Below are 17,358 nucleotides of genomic sequence, written 5' to 3' on the forward strand. Positions count from 1 at the left end.
AGAAAAATGTAGCAATAGCTGTCTACATATCTAGCTAGTTATATAGAGTGTGTCATCTAGGACACTAAGCTACAGTAAAGAGGTGCTTGAAGAGTGAGGTCACCACCACCTTTACACCAAAAGGTACAAAAGGTCTGCCATGATACATTTAGAATTCTTTAGATTAACGATCTTGAGGTTATCCCAAAGCAGATTTCTCGTGTGGCATTGCAGAGAATGGCAGACATTCAAATAGATAAATTAGTAGGGGAGAGAAGAGAGAGGAGCATTCAGAAGACTGAACAACGTTATTCAGAAATACAGGAAGTAAGTGGGCAGCATTCAGAATCTGCCATCTTCTCCTCCAAACCATTCAGAACTGCTCAGAGAACACAAGCTCTACAGCGCTGAATCAGCCAGTGGCAACCAGCTTGTCAAGATAGCTGAGTGATGTTCCTCTGGAGGGCAGATCCTGGCAGGTAGTGCAACTGGCTTGTACCATCCACCTCAGCCAAAGCTGGCTGCCTTCCCTCAGATGCAAAAATGAGGTATGCTACAGAGAATCTTACCCTGCAAGAGTGATGGTAAATTGACGAGAAAAAAATCTAAGTACCCCAAGATCTACTTACCATGATGATGTACCAATCATTGACTACTGTGAACTCAAACAGCGTAACTGTATGGAAACAGAAAAGAAATAACCAAAGAAGTGCTTTATCCAACCTAACCAGTTTCAAAGTCATTACAAATGACTGTTACCCCTATTATGTGCTTCCCTCCTTTTCAGAAGATACCTCATTTTAGTGTGGTCAACAGAGACCAAAATACTTGGGTGCTGTTGACAGGAGACGGATTCTGCTTTGTTACATCAGTAAATCTGGAGTCTCCCCCACTGAGGACAGTGGAGTGATTCTAGGTTAGACCTTTATAACACCAGAGCACAGTTTGGCATGTCTTTAATAAAACCAGGAGTTTGCCAGGCAAGTCCACACTAAACAAGACTTTGGAAAGATCCACAAAGAAATTAAAACTTATCCTCCTCCTTCTCCAGGCCTGACTCATGTTTAAAAATCAGGGAGTGGGAGTGGGGGGGGGGGGGGGAAATCAGCATGAAAAATTCTTTTCATGAGTGACAAAATCAGTATTGGAAGCTCAGCAAGGGAGTGAAGTAATGCTTTCTATTCATTTCTGGAAGCATGAATTCAAAACTGGTTCAGATCACAAGTCAAAACAAGCCTGCAAGTTTCACTCAGGCTGGTCTCCAGGTTATGTTTATTTACCTTGTAAATCACTACACCGTTGGGTTTAGTAGCTAACAGCAGAACCCAGGATAGGAAGAAGAGAATACTGCAGGTTTGAGAAGTAAAAGCAGAATTCTGTTAGGGATCCAGAACAGGGGTACTGCAGGTCAGAGCCACATGTGGGGTATTGGGGGGGGGGCAGTTAGAATAGGACGAGCCTGACATGCATTGGGGGCAAGAAGGAACCATCAGCAGGTGTCCTACAAGATTTATTAAGAGCTTCATTCCTCCACAAGCTTCACACGGGGTCATGCTGCATTATGTAACAATAGATGTGAGAATTTGATCAGCAACAGAAATGAGAATTTTGATCAACAATAAGAACCAATATTCCTCTTACCAAAGCTATTCAAAATGTTGTCAAAGTTGTTGAGATAGTAATAACCTTCTTCCACAACTGTCTTGTTGCCAACTGTGTGATTCACCCAGCGATAGGCATCTGCCACTGTGCTCATGCTGATCAGAGAAGCCAGGACAAATCAAGAATGAGAAGAGCTCTGGAAAGATGTGCTGACAGACACTTACATGCTTAAAAAGCTGTGTGTAAGGAGGCTATTTTTCCTTCTTGCCAACACTTGTTGCATTTTGAAGCCCATTCTCTAAAGTGGTACCTCTCAGGGACACCTTAGCATCAGAGGGTATGTCTACACTACAGCGCTAATTCGAACTAACTTAGTTCGAATTAGTTAATTCGAACTAAGCTAATTCGAACGAACACGTCTAGAACTAAAAACTAGTTCGAATTAGCGTTTTGCTAATTCGAACTAGCATGTCCACATTAAGTGGACCCTGAACCGGGCTTAAGGATGGCCGGAAGCAGTGCCGGCAGGGCATCAGAGGAGGACTTAGAGCGTGCAGATGCTGTCTCAGGCTAGCCGAGGGCTGCGCTTAAAGGGACCTGACCCCCACCCCGGACAGACAGTTCTCAGGGGTGCCCCACTTGCAAAGCAGTCCTGGCTTGGAGTGCCCGGAGTGCCCACACTGGGCACATCACAGCACTCGGCCATCAGCCCGGCTGCACTTGCCGCAGGCTGCCATCTGGGGAGAGGGGGCAATTGGGGGGCTGCAGGAGAGCTTCCACCCCCAGAAGCCTGCAGAGCCAGCCCAGTCCTCCCCATCGGGGGCTCGTACCCCATTCCTCCCTCACCTCCTTCCACTTACCCTTCCCTAGCCCCTTTTCTTGATGTACAAAATAAAGGACAATTGTGGTCAAAAATGGAATCTGTCTTTATTGAACAAAACTGGGGGAGACTGGGAAAAGGAGGTGGGAGAGGGGAAGAGAGAGGCTGGGAGAGGGGAGGGCAACTACAATGATCAGGGGTTGGGAACAAGTCCCATATGAAGAGAGGCTAAAGAGACTGGGACTTTTCAGCTTAGAAAAGAGGAGATGGAGGGGGGACAGGATAGAGGTCTCTAAAAGCAGGAGTTGGGTGGAGAGGGTGCATCAAGAAAAATTCTTCATTAGTTCCCATAAAGAAGGACTAGAAGACACCAAAGGAAAGGAATGGGTAACAGGCTTAAAACTAGTAACAGAAAGTTGTTCTTCACAAAGCAAAGAGTCAACCTGTGGAACTCCTTGCTGCAGGAGGCTGTGAAGGCTAGAACTGGAACAGAGTTTAAAGGGACGTGAGATCAAGTCATGGAGGTTGGGTCCATGGAGTGCTATTAGCCAGGGGGTAGGAGTGGTGTCTCTGCCCAAGGTTTGTGGAAGGCTGGAGAGGGATGGCACAAGACAAATGGCTTGGTCACTGTCTTCGGTCCATCCCCTCCAAGGTCCCTAGGGTTGGCCGCTGTCGGCAGACAGGCTACTGGGCTAGATGGACCTTTGGTCTGACCCAGGATGGCCATTGTAAGCTCAGGGCTCAGGGTCGGGGGTCTCAGTGGACCCCCTTGATTTTCTTGCACACCTGCTTCTGGGTGGCCAGGCTGGCAGCTCTCCTGCCCTAGACGGCCACTTTCCTGTGCCTAGTGCGGAGATCGTGGACTAAGTCCACGATGCACGATGTCCGCACTAGCCCAGGCTGGTGCCCGCCTCTTGGAGTCCTGGGCAAGCTCCCGGGAGCCGCCAGCCTAGTCCCGGGAAGAGAGGAGGGCTGGGGGGCATCGGGTGGCTGGCTCGAGCCGTGCCAGGTGCAGGGTCTGCTGGATGGGTGCTGACAGGCTTGCACCTGGCACGGGCACCGTAGCCAGCCCATGCCCCTTTAAGGGGTCCGGGGCCGGGAGGGGGGCAGACGAGTTTCCCTGGTGTTGGCCAGAGTGGCCACCAGGGAAAGCTGGGGAGGGCTAGCCTCCCACTAGTTCGAATTAAGGGGCTACACACCCCTTAATTCGAACTAGTAAGTTCGAACTAGGCTTAATCCTCGTAAAATGAGGATTACCTAGTTCGAACTAAGCGCTCTGCTAGTTCGAATTAAGTTCGAACTAGCGGAGCGCTAGTGTAGCGCCTATGAAAGTTAGTTCAAACTAACGTCCGTTAGTTCGAACTAACTTTGTAGTGTAGACATACCCATACATATTACATGGGTATATTGCTGTGGCATAATCATAGAACAAACATCTCAGTCCCCAGCTGCAGCAGGCACAGATTCAAATACTCAGCTTCATCAACCAGCATGTTACCACTTAGCCCTGCTTTACCCCTCTCACTTTAAACACATCCATTGGATTTTTCCTGGTAGACAAATACATACAGGATCCCTAATGCTCATCGCTTGGCATTGAACCAGGCTATTAACATGGGCATTTCAGAGGAAGGTGGTTGCTGAGTACTCACTTGCAGCAGTTTGGGTAGACAACCCCAGAGAAGACTTCCATGCCGACAATGGCAAAGGAGTAGTAGAAGATAAGCAGGGTTAAACCCAAGCTGGAAGAGAAAGCAACAAACAAAACAAAACGACTGTTTTTCCACAGGGTGCAAAGACAGAGAAAAAGCAAGTGGTGGTTTGTGAGAGATGGAAAATTGCCTACCAGATACAATAATCCCCCATGAAGCATCTAGGCCATCTCCCTTCAATGATGTTTTGTGCAGTGTTTTGTTTAGACTATTTTTAAAAGTCTCAAGTCATGGAAGTCTGTACCACTCCCTTAGTGAGAAATAAACTCTGAGAATATTGACAGACTTACATTCTTTCCATTAAGCCACTAAATAATTGATCCTCACACCCATTTCTCTAATGAAGCAAACTAACATGGGTCTATCCTCGGTTTCCTTGGTCATCAACAGCAATGCCAGAACATTTTCAAGAATAAGGTAGTTAATATGTCATGGACACAAGCAGATCTGCAGCAGGGGAATAAGATATTGTGATATCATATACTGACAACAGCTGCTTATTTCATTACACATCAGTCTGCAATAATTAACCTGTCTGGTTCCCTATTGTATTAAGGGACATGAGATCACCATGGGTGTGTATATATCTTTGCACAAAAAGTATCAGCACTTAAATGTTACCCTGGAAATGGCAGAACCACATTAGTATTTCTTTGACATGCTGCCTATTTTTCCCTTACAAAGAGGGCTGTACAGTACCTGGCCATCCTCGGGAACAACTCAGACATTGTGTCCAGGACATTCCTGTAGCGCTTCTTCAATTTAAAAATCCTGAAGAAGGGATGAAGAGTCATCAGTTAATTCAGGAAGGAATTACCCTCGTTACTAATCTGCATAAAAACAAGCAGCATATAGCAGCAGAAAGCCATGGGAGGAGCCTGACTACAGGTGCAGCCAGAGGCTACGCTAAAGAAGAGCATTACAACACTATCAGACTGGGCATTCCTCAATGTGATGCTACTAAATGAAAGGGGGACTGTGCAACTGCATTTAGCCATGGAGATACTGATAGCAGAAAAAGATATAACATGATCCACTGGCTGGAAGCTGAAGCTAAGCAAATGTGGATCTGAAATATGGCATTAGGATTGTTCAGATAGGGGACATGAGTACAGCCCTGCAAATCCATGGATATTCATTTGATATCCACAGCTCATTTTTGCAGAGACAGAGGCAGATACAAATTTCTTATCTAGACCCCTGCAAATTTGCAGATATCCACTCCAAATCTACAGATGTCAATTAAGATATCTGCTGGTCATTTTTGCAGACACACATGAGGAAACAGGGCTCTAGACATGATAACTACTTTTCAAGTAGAATAGTAAGGGGGGAGGGGGAGAGAGAGAAATTACTCACCTTAACCTCTGACAAGACAAGCAGCAACAGGCTTAAATTGCAGCAAGGGAGATTTAGGTTGGCCATCAGGAAAAACTTCCTGTCCAGGTTGTTAAGCACTGGAATACATTACTTATGGAGGTTGTGGAATCTCCATTATTGGAGATTTCAGAGCAGGTTAGACAAACACCATGCAGGGATGGTCTAGATCAGGGGAGGGCAATCATTTTTGATTGGGGGGGGGGGGGAGTCACTCCAAGAATCTGGAAAGTGTTCAAGAGCCACATTCTTCTAGGCTATTAATGGAAGAGGTGCAGGGTTGCAGGATGGAGGTTGGGTGCAGAAAGGAGCTTGGGTGAAAGCACTTGTGATTTGGGGCACTGACTGGGCTGCAGGGGGTTGATTGTGACATAGGGCAGGGAAATGGGGTACAGGAGGGGGTGCTGGGATTTGGTTGTGAACTAGGGAGAAGGGGAACTGATCTGTGGCAGAGGATTGGAATGCCAGATCTAGGAGGGAATATGGGTGCAGGAGAGGGGCAGGATTTGAGTATGTGAAATAAGGAGCAGGAGTGGGGGAAGGGAGGGTACCAGAGGTAGGCTCTGTCAGGAGAGTTACCAGCCAGCAGTAGTTACTGAATCAGCCTCCCTGTCTGCCCCACTCCTGCACAGATGGCTACAACCATGTGCTCTGGAGCCCTCCTTGTGCTTCATTGCTGTCTGTTATTGAAACACACAGCTCTCACTGGCCAGTTTTTGGCCAAAAACCAGCCAATGGGATTGTGCTGGGGTGAGAGCATCTCCTAAAGCTTTCCTCCTCTCCCCTCCTGACTCATAGTTTTTAAAGAAAAACCACCCCACAACCACATTTTGAGCGGAAAGCCTGCCTGGGGATCCCTGCAGCATCTGTGTGCCAGATCCGGTGGCTCGCCAGACTGGATCTGGCCCGCAGACTGTATTTTGCCCAGACCTGGTCTAGATGGTGCCTGGTGTAGGGTACTGGACTAGTGACCTCTTGAGGTTCCTTCCAGTTCTATAATTAGTTACCCTCACTGATAAAAATTTGTCATTGGAACAACTGTTAGAGGGTTGTGGTAGATATCTACCACTGCCAATTTTTAAATCGAGAGGATGTTTTCCTAAAAATTCTGCTCTGGGAATAATTTTGGGGAAGTTCTGTGGCTTGTGCAAGACAAGAGGTCAGACTAGATGATCACAACTGTCCCTTCTAGCCTGGAAACCTTTGAATTATTTTGCTCTTCCATTATTTACCAATATTTGCCTCAGAGGTCAAGTGATATAGGATGTCATCTCTCTTTTCACCAGCAGATCTCAAAGAGTTTCATACAGGAGGGCTGTAACATTATCTCTGCTTTATAGATGAGGGAAATGCCTTGCCCAAGTTACAAAGCAAGTCAGTGGCAGAGTCAGACACAGAACCCAGGTCTTCAAAGTACCAGCTCTCTATCCACTAGGTAACACTGCCCACTTTCAATTGGTTGGGATATTTATACTTCACATGCATTAAAAAAAAAAGAAGAGGACAAGTGAGGCTTCCCAGAACCTCATCCAGATCTTTACCCAATCAAATATAATCTTTGTTTCCATGGGTAAGTCCCACTGCTTCATTTGAGGATCAACAATATGCATAAAAAGGGGTTTGCAGGATGCTTCAGGACAAGGACAGTATCTTACTTAAAATCATGCATAAATACACTTTTGATAAGCAGCTCCATCATTAACATGCATATACTTGTCATTCATAAAATTCTAGGGCTGGAAGAGACCTCAGGAGTCTGAGTCCAGCTCCCTGCCCAAAGCAAGACCAATCCCAATTAAATCATCCCAGCCAGGGCTTTATCAAGCCAAGACTTAAACTCCACCACTTCCCTAGGTAACCCATTCCAGTGCTTCACCACCCTCCTAGTGAAATAGTTTTTCCTAATATCTAACCCAGACCTCCCTGAGACCATTGTAACCTGAGACCATTGCTCCTTGTTCTGCCATATGTTCACAGAACACATTTTAAAGCTGAACTCATGCCAAGATACAGGCATAACTATCTCGTTTTTTTCCTGAAATAATCAATGGGAGAAAGTTGCATTCCTTACACAACCACCATCACAGACTTGAGTGCAAGCTTTGGTAGGCGAATAAGTGTGATTAACCTAATTTTGTAAGTCCTTATGTGTATTCCTTTAACAAGCAGAGATCCTGGATAATTGACCTAGGGGACAGAGAACTGGACTAGGACTCAGGAGACCAGGGTCCATTTCCAGCTCTGCCATGAGACTTCCTAGTTGACCATGGGCAAGTCACATTGCCTCTTTTGGCCTAAATTTGCCTTCTGTAAAATGGATATGATACTGACCTCCTTTGTAAATGATGAAAAGTGCTATACCTCCTTTTACTGATGAAAAGTGCTATATAAGGATTAGGTTATCATTTATCTTTAAAGCAAATGCTGGTCCATCTATGAAACTTGCATTTGATTATCTCTACAAAGATGCATGCATCCATATAACAACCCTGTGAGATAGACATTATTATACCTGCTTTACTGAGGTATAGAGAGATGAAATAATTGCTCAAGGTGTCACTGCAAGTATCAAAACTGAGAAAAGAATTCATGCAACCTGTTTTACCAGTGGCCACGGTTTGCTTCAGTGATAAGCATTTCTGGGAGCTACAGCTATGTTCCTACATTCTGAACATAGGAACTGCCAATTTGGGTCATACCTCAAGTCTGACTAGCCGAGGACCCTGTCTGACAGGCTAGTAATAGGTATTTCAGGGAAAGGTGAAAGGGAATCTGACCTCAGCCTAGATTCTAAGAGGTTGGGTTAAGCCTCAAAGCATCATCAATTAATTCTGATAACTCTAGACCAGTGGTCTTCAACCTTTACACCCAAGATCACTTTTTAAATGTCAAGACAAGCCAAGAGCCCCCCGCTCCCCCCCCGTTCCCTTCCTCTCCATCACTCGCTGTTCCCAGACCTTATTCATTCTCACTGGGTTGAGACAGGATGTGTGGGCTTTGGGGCTAGAATGAGGGAATCGGGTGTGGGAAGGGGTGAGATGTGCAAGCTCTGGGAGGGAATCTGGACGCAGGAAGAGGTGGAGAAGGGGATGCTGGGTCAGGGAGGGGGTTCCAGGCTGGGGAGTGTGGGGGTCTTGTGGGGACTGGGGATGCTGAGCAAGCAACAGGCTTGTGAATGTGAGGGTGCAGGAGTTTGTGTTCGGGTGTGAGAGGGGATCAGGGAAAGGAGGCTGGGAGTATGATGGGCTCAGGACACAAATTTGCAGTGTGTAGATAGTGCAGGAGTGTTGTGGCAGAAGACTGGGGATAAGGGGGTGCAGGAGTTTGGGGATGTGAGAGGCCTAGGGCACAGGGTTCCAGTGTATGATAGACTCAGAATTGAGCCTGGAGATGGGGTGTGTGCACACGCGCATGTATGTGTGCGCGTGTGCATGCACAGGAATATTATGATGCTGCAGCCAGATGGGGGCTTGACTCCAACTGGGATTTGTTGGACAGGCTTCATTTTTAAATAAAATATGTCAAAGAAAAGGTTTCAGCATTGTCTGTTTATGAGGGGGACAAGGAACCTGTTTTGAGACAGGGGTCTCTGACCCACAGAAAAGTCAGTCAGGGCCACACAAGTGAGATAAAAAACAACCCCTCCAAAACCCCCAAACCTCACTAAATGTGGTCCCCAACAGTGCTGGTGGGGTCAGGGAATATGGTGCTGAGGCAGGGTGTTGGTGGGTGCAGGCCGGGGAGGAGACAGCTTGGGCCAGTATCTAGAGATCCTGAAGCTGCACACCAGGCCTGGGTCTCAGGAAGCATGTGTGCTGCTCCCTGCTAGACCTCCCAAAAGCTGGCACACTTCCTGAAACACCAGGTCTGTCACACACGCGTGTGCGTGAGAAAGACACTCATTCTTCCCCAACACAGGAAGTCAGTAGGGGAAGGAAATCCCCAGCACATGACGGAACTGGCATTTCAGGAACTGTGCCAGCTGCTAGGAGGGGCGGGGGGAGGAGGAGAGAGAGAGGGAGCAGCTCATGTGCTTTCTGGAACACTGGATGTGGCGCGCGGGTGTGGTACCTCCCTCCTCCCCCAGAAGCCAGTACTACCTCCATTGTCATTGGAGGTAGCATCAGCAGGGGCTTCTTTTTGGGGGTTGGAGGAAATAGGGAGGTTCCCAAACTTTTTGCGATCAACTGGTCAAGCGCCTTCCCCCCCCCGGTTGATAGGTTGGTGAGCACGGCTCTAGATAATCTCATTCCCTAAACAGGCTGACAGTTCTATGAAACTGTCCCATTTAGGTCATGCCAATGAGCAAGCCCTTGATTGCACTGGAAGGAAAACATATCTCCCTATCTCTGTTGCTGTTTTCCACTTCCTGTATATTCTTTCCATCTCACCTCAGCAGCTGAAGAAGTCGCAGGACAACGATGAAGTAAAATGACATGTTAAACTCCCTTGCCAGGAGACCCAGAAATGCAAACAGAGTGACTGCAAAATCAAAGCTGGAAAAGCAAGAGAGAAGGGCATGGTTTAGCTTGGAGAGGGGCAGAGTGCTCATGGAAAAAGGGAAAGGTTGGAGGGGATACTGGAATTGCCTGAAGAACCCCCTACTGAAATGAAGTATTCTAACCTATCAGCTTAAGGCTTGTTTTGAAAGAAGGCAACTACATCCCAACAATCACCACTAGGCTCCTCATATTTTGCAGTTCTGAGTTCTCTATCATTAGCTCCCCAGCTGCATTCAGCTGATTCAAATTCACAAGTGGCTCAAGTGATACTGATGCCATACAAGGCAGCACAAAATCTTTGGGTGCTCTACCTCCAGTCCCCCGTTCACTGTACATAAGAAGCAAACTTACCAATTCCATACAGAGGACAGATATTCAATAGGTCCCAGGCCAATAATTTTCAGAAGCACCTCTGCTCCAGAGACTGTAAAACAAGACAGTATACAAATCCTTACATGAACCACACCATTGCTATTCTTTGTCTGCAACTTGAGCACACAGATTTAATAAATTCCCATTCCCTCCCTCCACATTTATCCTCAAAGGGATGCCAAGTGTGCCCCACTTCCTTTCTAGATCACTAACTTCTCCATATACTCAGATGGCAGTCTGGAACTCAATTTAGCTACAGTGCTAAACATTTAGACCTCTGGACCAAAAGGCTAGTCAGTCATCCAGAGGAACTTCAGGGCACATAATCCCACTTGTCTAATTTAGCTTCTAAGGAATGAGCTCATGGGACCATAGGAGGTATTCTTGCACAGAGGGGGAGAGGGAGAGAAACTGTTTCATACACTGCCACAATAGCACTTTGCCAAGTTTTTGGATTAACAGAACATTATGCCACCTGGCAACAGTTCAATGATCAAAGTTTATCTATACATCTGGGGATAAAAACGTAAATATAATCATACTTGGTCAGACCAGCAGTCCATTTAGCCCAATACCCTGTCTTAATGACAGACTGAATACTTCAGAAGATATGAACAGTGATCCAACCCTAGCTTCTGGCTGTCCGAGGTTTAAGGACACTCAGATCAAGGGGTTGTACTTGGTCATCTTAGCTAATAGGCAATGATGAGTTCATGGAGGATACTTATCCATCTAATTCTTCTTTGAACCAAGTTGTACTTTTGGATTTCATGACATCCCCTGGCAACAAGTTTCACAGGTTGACTGTGCACTGTGTGAAGTAGTACTTCCTTAAATTTGTTTAAAACCCTCTGCCTATTAATTTCATGGGTGAACCAGATGCACATATTATATTATAATCTTATTGACTCCACTCCATGTCATTCATGATTTTGTAGACTTCTCTCTATCATTCTCTATAAGTCTTTTCTTAACTCCATCTTTTTATTTTTTAATCACTGTTCATGGAGAATGTTCAGTAACCCTAATTATTTTTATTTCCATTCCCTGTACTTTTCCAATATATCTTTGAGGTAGGGTGACAAATACTGCATGCAGTTCTGAAGGTGTAAGCATAGCATGGATTTATATACTGTAATTATGATACTTTGTCTCACTGGCTAGCTCTTTCCTAAAGATTGTAACATCCTGTTAGCTTTTTCACTCGTACTGCACATTGAGAAGGCATTTTAGGAGGACTACCCACAAGGACTTAAGATATTTTGTGAGTGGTAAAAGCTAATTTAGATGTCCTCATTTTGTATGCATAGTTAACTAATTAAATGCTACCATGCACTAGTTTCCAAGTTACTTGTTTCCGTAACTAGTGGTTTGAGATGTGCTGCTCATGTCCATTCAATGTAGACATGTGCCTGACACCTGAACCAGTGCTAGAAGATTTTCCCTTAGACGTATCCATAGAAGGAACAGGAAGGTTCAGGCATCCCTTGGAGTGGCGCCCACATATCACAGTTCCTTCCACCCTCAGGCCAGATCTATACTACACTCAGAAGGTCAGCTTAAGGTATGCAACTCCAGCTATCTAAAAATCATAGCAGAGTCAACATACCTTAAGTCAAGCTTGGTGCCATCTCCACAGCAGAAGGCTGATGGGAGCAAACATTACCATCAACTCTTACTCCTGGTAAAGTAAGGGGTACTGGTGTTCACAAATGATATGCTAAATATTCAATTTTGTGGGTCCTTATTAGGCCTGCTAAATCAAATGCCAGAAGCTCTCCAGTGCAGTAAGTACAGATATGGGGAAGGAGGAAGGGATGTTGAATAGATATGAATACATCTTCAAGAGCACCAGTTACAGAAACTGATAATGGTCTTTTCTTCAAGTGCTAGCTCATGTCCATTCAATGGTATGTGGCAACAAGCAGTGTCTCTGGTGCTGGTGGGGGGAGTTTACAGACAGCTCTACTGAAGGCAGCATCCTCTCAGGCTTGTTGTGTCAGGACATAAGTGAAAATTCACTGAAGACCACATCTCAGCCTGGCAAATCTCTTGTACAGCAATGTTGGCAAGGAAGGCTGTAAAAGAAGCCTGCATTCTGGTTTATTGGGTCCCCGACGTGTAGGGGCAGCAGTGCACCTGCCAATTGGTAGCAATTCCAAATGCAAGAGATTATCCAACTGGAGATCCTCTGGGTGAATATCAGAAGCTCATTCATTTACTCCGCATATGCAAGAAAGAACTGGGGCGAATTACAGAAGGGCTCTTTTTTAATAAGTGTAAACAGCCAGGGTCCTGTGGATGTCCAGGGAATGCAGTCACCTTTCCTTGTTGATTGCATGAGGTTTTGGGGAGAAGATCAAGAGGAAAGTGTCTTGTTCCCTGTGGAAGGCTGAGACCACCTTCGGTAGGAAAACAGGCTGTGGTCACCAAAAAAGCCACTTTACAGACAGTTGCCTGGAATGGCACAAGGAACTTCCACAGGTTCCCAGGTACCTTTGGGGTGGCCAGGCTTGTGGCCACTAAGAAGTCTGAGAACCTGTCTGCAGTACTAACAGCCTCAGGCAAGATGTCTGAGCTGGAGGCTTCAAAACCAGGCTGATGAAGATGAGGAATGAGGACTGATGTTGGTGCAGTACCATACACTGCTAAAGAAGTAGATACTGCGGATAGGGAGAAGCAGCATGAACAGACATTCCCCAGGGGATGACTGCTGGGAGACCTGTAGTGCAAGTGTCGATGGCTGGCTGACTCGTACTGGATTTGAGAGAAGCACCACAAAACAGAGCAGGATTGCTGATTCCTGAGCTTCTCAGACACACTGTATGCAAGTGGAAGATGGAGAGCAGTGATAGGTGCCAGTGACCAGTGTCTCAAACAACATTCAGACCACAGTAATGGTCCTGAGCCAACTGTCCATATGCCTCTGGGGATCTGTGTCTAAGTCCCAGAAAGCCTCACCTCAAGTCTTCTGCTGAACAGGATCCTGCAGATGACTAAATCAGGCTGTGGACATTGCAAATCTTGCCACGTGGAGATGAGGAAGAAGATGTCCCTCCCAAGAGGAAGCAAGGACTCTGTGGAGGCCAGAGTGGTGCCATGGCAGGTTTCCCCTTATGCCATGGTTCTGCAATTACAGGTGGGGGTTGTATGGTTCTGTGATTACAAGTGGGGGTGGCACCTACATCAACATGATGTCCTGAGCTGCTTGCAAGGAAGGAGCAGGAGAGCATCACTCCAAAGGGGCCTTAGTCTGGCTGGACTGCAGCAGAAATGTCAGCGGTGGCTGGCATCTTGGGCTTATTTTTCTTAGGCCCCATAGATCTGCCCTGCTCTGCCTGGGCTTTTGTGATGCTGGAGATCAGTGCCAGGAGGCTGACAGCACCATTGGAGCACTGCACACTGATGCACTAGTGTTTGGTACAGAGACCAAATGGTCATGCACAACAACTAAGGTGAATTCCATTCAGAAAGCTTTGAAATGAATTCCCTCTCCTTTTTGGCAGGAGGCTTGAACAATCTGCAAATGCATCATTTGTGCGCATCTAAGCACCACAGTGAGGTCACTAAATGGCATGGGCCCACTGCAACTGTACCATGATTTGAAGCCTGGGGATCAGAGTGTGCTCTGACCAGAGGCTAAATTCCTATGGGATCTACATTAACTTGAAACAATAAACTAACAATGAGAACTTGTTACAGGGAAAACAGAGTCCAAAGAAATGGAAAAAAAGAGTGACGGCTAACGCTGAGGAGAGCTGGTTCCAAGCACCATCATTAGTGGCAAGAAGGAACAGAGGGATGAGGGGACCAGATGCACCCTATATAGTGAGACATGGGTGCACCACTCCAGGGGGCACCTGAGCCAGTTCCCCTATGTATACTGCTAAGGGAAAATCTTTCCACACGGATACATGTAGGCACACACACATACCTACACTGAATGAACAGAGCAAGCACTCAAAGAAAATTTTGGGTAAATTTTGAACTGCAATAGGACGAGAACTTGCAGGATTTGAATTCAGGACAAAGTGAAAGACATTACAAACACACTGTGGTGTGTTATTTTTTTATTTTCCTCCCTACAAGAATTACATTTAATTACATTATGGTGACTATTATGGAGTCATTCACTTCTTGGACTGTGTGATCTCACAGCATTAAATTCAGATTTGCCTCGCCCTTTGGAAGTTCCAGGACTTGTTCAGGAGCAGTCATTAATTGTGTCTAGAGATTTTATTTTGCATCCCACCCGGAGGTGATGTATATCCGGTCAATACGAGGACAGTTGAAATTCCATTATTGGATTTTCTGGTTTTGTAGCTTCTAACCTCCCTGAATATTTCACAAATCATAGACACTATCTGGTCAAGTGATCAATAATCTGTTCCAACAGTTACATTATTACTGAAGCAAGACATTTTTATCCACAAACATTCTATGATACTGTTTGATTTATTTCAGATTTTTCCTATATTTGACACTGGTTTATTTCACATTCAGTGCCAGTTACCCCAGCATAAACTGCTCTATCATTCCACTATTTGGTAGCTGTAGCTTACTGTGTCCCATTGATTATCATTGTTCCACCACGTTTCTGTGATGCCTATTGTCTCAATATCCTCATTTAATACCAGCCACTCAAGCATTAGCATTTATACTTTTTGCATTAGCAAATACACCATAAAGTGTGTCAGTATTTAGGCGCCTGTTTTTATGTGATATCACTGATTAGGACAACCCCAGTAAGAAAGAAAAATAACTGCATCCTAATAAAGGAAAACAGACTTTTTTTTCTTACTCCACAGGACTCCTCATATAGTTAGTGGGAGGTTAGCAAACAGTTTTGGATTTCATCAAAAGTGTTTTATTGCAATAGTCAGCTTTACATGAACAGCGTTAGGTCTGATTCAATCAAACTGCCCAGCAGCGAAAAATAAACATTGCCTATACGAGAGGATGAGCTAATTCGGTCCTGTAGTAAGCCCCGTGGCAGAGCAACGCACTGGCATGCAGATTAAGATCAGGCTCACTATTGCCTTGGACTATTCAGGAGAACTAGAAATACAGTACCGTGTGAGAGCAGGAACTTGATTTTTCAAGACATCCCATTTGTTTTAAGTGGTGTTGACTGGCTCAAAGAAGTCACCACCTCCAAAATGGATGGAAGACTACTCAGAGTTAAAGTTAGGAAAGGAAGTACAATGGAAGAAAATGGAAAGAGATTCTAGGATAAATTAAGGAAAGAGGAGAGTTCCACAAAACAATTAGCAAAGTAGGAAATAAAGAGGGTCTTGCTTCAATAGACAGCAGAGGTGCAAAAGCTTTCCTTCACAGCACCAGCATCACCTAAACAAGAAGGCAAAGTCCAATGAAATCTTTACTTAGGAAGGTGGCTTTCAAAGAAATGGAAGCTTTGATCCCTTTAGTGACTAAAGTGCACAGTTGAGAAACCCCAATAATGAGAATTCCCCAGCTGTAATGGAAAAGGGCCATGCTGGTCTGGCAAAGCAACTTACTTGGGAGAAAGAAGATGTAACTCCAAGAGACATCTCTTCTGAAGACGCTCCCACCTGCAAGGCACAGAAACAGCACCTTCTCAGAGTGCTGATCAAACTTATGGAAGCAGACAAGTCAAGAAACAAACCACATATTTCCTACCTGGCAGCATAAAGGTTTCAATAAGAATCCAGATCCCATTCACAGCCACCACAGTATCTGGAAAATAAAATTCACAGCTTCAATGAAAAGCTGTTGAATAGTCAGACATTAATTTTCTAATTCTTTGGGAAGGCAGTCATATCTAATGGCTAGTCCTGTGCCCTAAACATCAGAAGATCCAAATTCTATTCCCACCTTTCCCAATCTTACACACTTAATTCACTGGCAAACCCTTATAAGTTTTGTGCCTCAGTTTCACAGGATATAAAATGGAACATAATTTAACCACTTATAAAGTGCTTTAAGATCCTCAGAAGAAAATGTATGCTGTTGAAACTGCTGACGTGCAGTTATTCTTCTTGGTAAATTATTCTCTACATTGACCTGATATTATTTCTGTATTTCAATCTCTCCAGAATTGTTCCAGAACTGTATAAAGCTCCTAAGTCAGTTACAATGTGGGAAGGATACAGCACCATCACAAGGCTCCTATAAGCCTTCTTTAGGTCCCACCATTAAGCCATTGGGACACCGAGGATGCCAGCTGTAGGAACTCTACCCTTCACTCTTCTTTTTCCTCCCTTCATTCTATCATCAGAATTAGCAAAACAGTCAGTTTTCTTACAGAATAAAAAAAACTATAAGAATTAGACATTAGCATAACAAGTTGGACCAGGAGTCATACATGCTCTCCACTACAGAGAAACAGCAGCAGAATCACTGTCAAGTTTAACACAAATTCCAAGCAATATCCCTGGAATTAAGCTCATTGAACTTTTTGAAGTTGAGTAAAGCACTGTGTGTCAAATCCTTGCATCAACATCCTCAACTGCAGTGTCAAAACTGAAAGCATATGAAGTATAATCATGCACCATCTGAAATGCAACAGGATGTTAGAAGAAACCAGTCCCACAAAAGAAACTACAAAGTAATGTATAAACTAGCCCTTAGGAGAATCCCACATGCACACCCAAAAACTCCCTCCCTAAAAGCAAACAAGCACAGGAATTATGATGTATACTGGGATTCCAATCAGAGATCAGGTTCCATTGCCCTAAGCAGTATACCAACACGTAAGAGAGAATCCCTACCTCAAAGAACAAAGAGCTGAGCAGGTAAAGTCATGAGATTTTGTTTTTCACACTTACACATTAAATACTGGAATCTTTGGGACTTCACCAGAATGTTAATACCTGTATTAAGAAAGGAAATGTCACAAGCAAATCTTTTTTTTTAAACAAAAAAACTACTTAAATAATCACATGTACAAAACACTCCCTCTTCTTCCTGTATTCAATGCCCCCACTCCAAGGTTAGCTAAGCTAATTTTGAA

General features: G+C 44.9%; 1 protein-coding gene across 4 annotated transcripts in view; it reads right to left on the bottom strand.

Moving 5' to 3' along the window:
* Positions 1-17,358, bottom strand: part of TPCN1 (two pore segment channel 1) — a 72,442-nt gene that overhangs the window by 12,903 nt on the left and 42,181 nt on the right. For all 4 annotated transcript variants that reach the window (XM_075898207.2, XM_075898206.2, XM_075898208.2 and 1 more), the window contains 9 exons: positions 17,174-17,218; positions 16,026-16,082; positions 15,884-15,937; positions 10,344-10,416; positions 9,882-9,986; positions 4,813-4,884; positions 4,054-4,143; positions 1,621-1,736; positions 609-655 (listed from right to left, as the gene is read on the bottom strand). In XM_075898207.2, the coding sequence (XP_075754322.1) occupies positions 609-655; positions 1,621-1,736; positions 4,054-4,143; positions 4,813-4,884; positions 9,882-9,986; positions 10,344-10,416; positions 15,884-15,937; positions 16,026-16,082; positions 17,174-17,218 (659 nt within the window). The remainder of the gene's footprint in view (positions 1-608; positions 656-1,620; positions 1,737-4,053; positions 4,144-4,812; positions 4,885-9,881; positions 9,987-10,343; positions 10,417-15,883; positions 15,938-16,025; positions 16,083-17,173; positions 17,219-17,358) is intronic.

This window comes from Pelodiscus sinensis, chromosome Z, assembly GCF_052426305.1.
Source record: "Pelodiscus sinensis isolate ZL-2025 chromosome Z, ASM5242630v1, whole genome shotgun sequence".
Classification (NCBI taxonomy): domain Eukaryota; kingdom Metazoa; phylum Chordata; order Testudines; family Trionychidae; genus Pelodiscus; species Pelodiscus sinensis.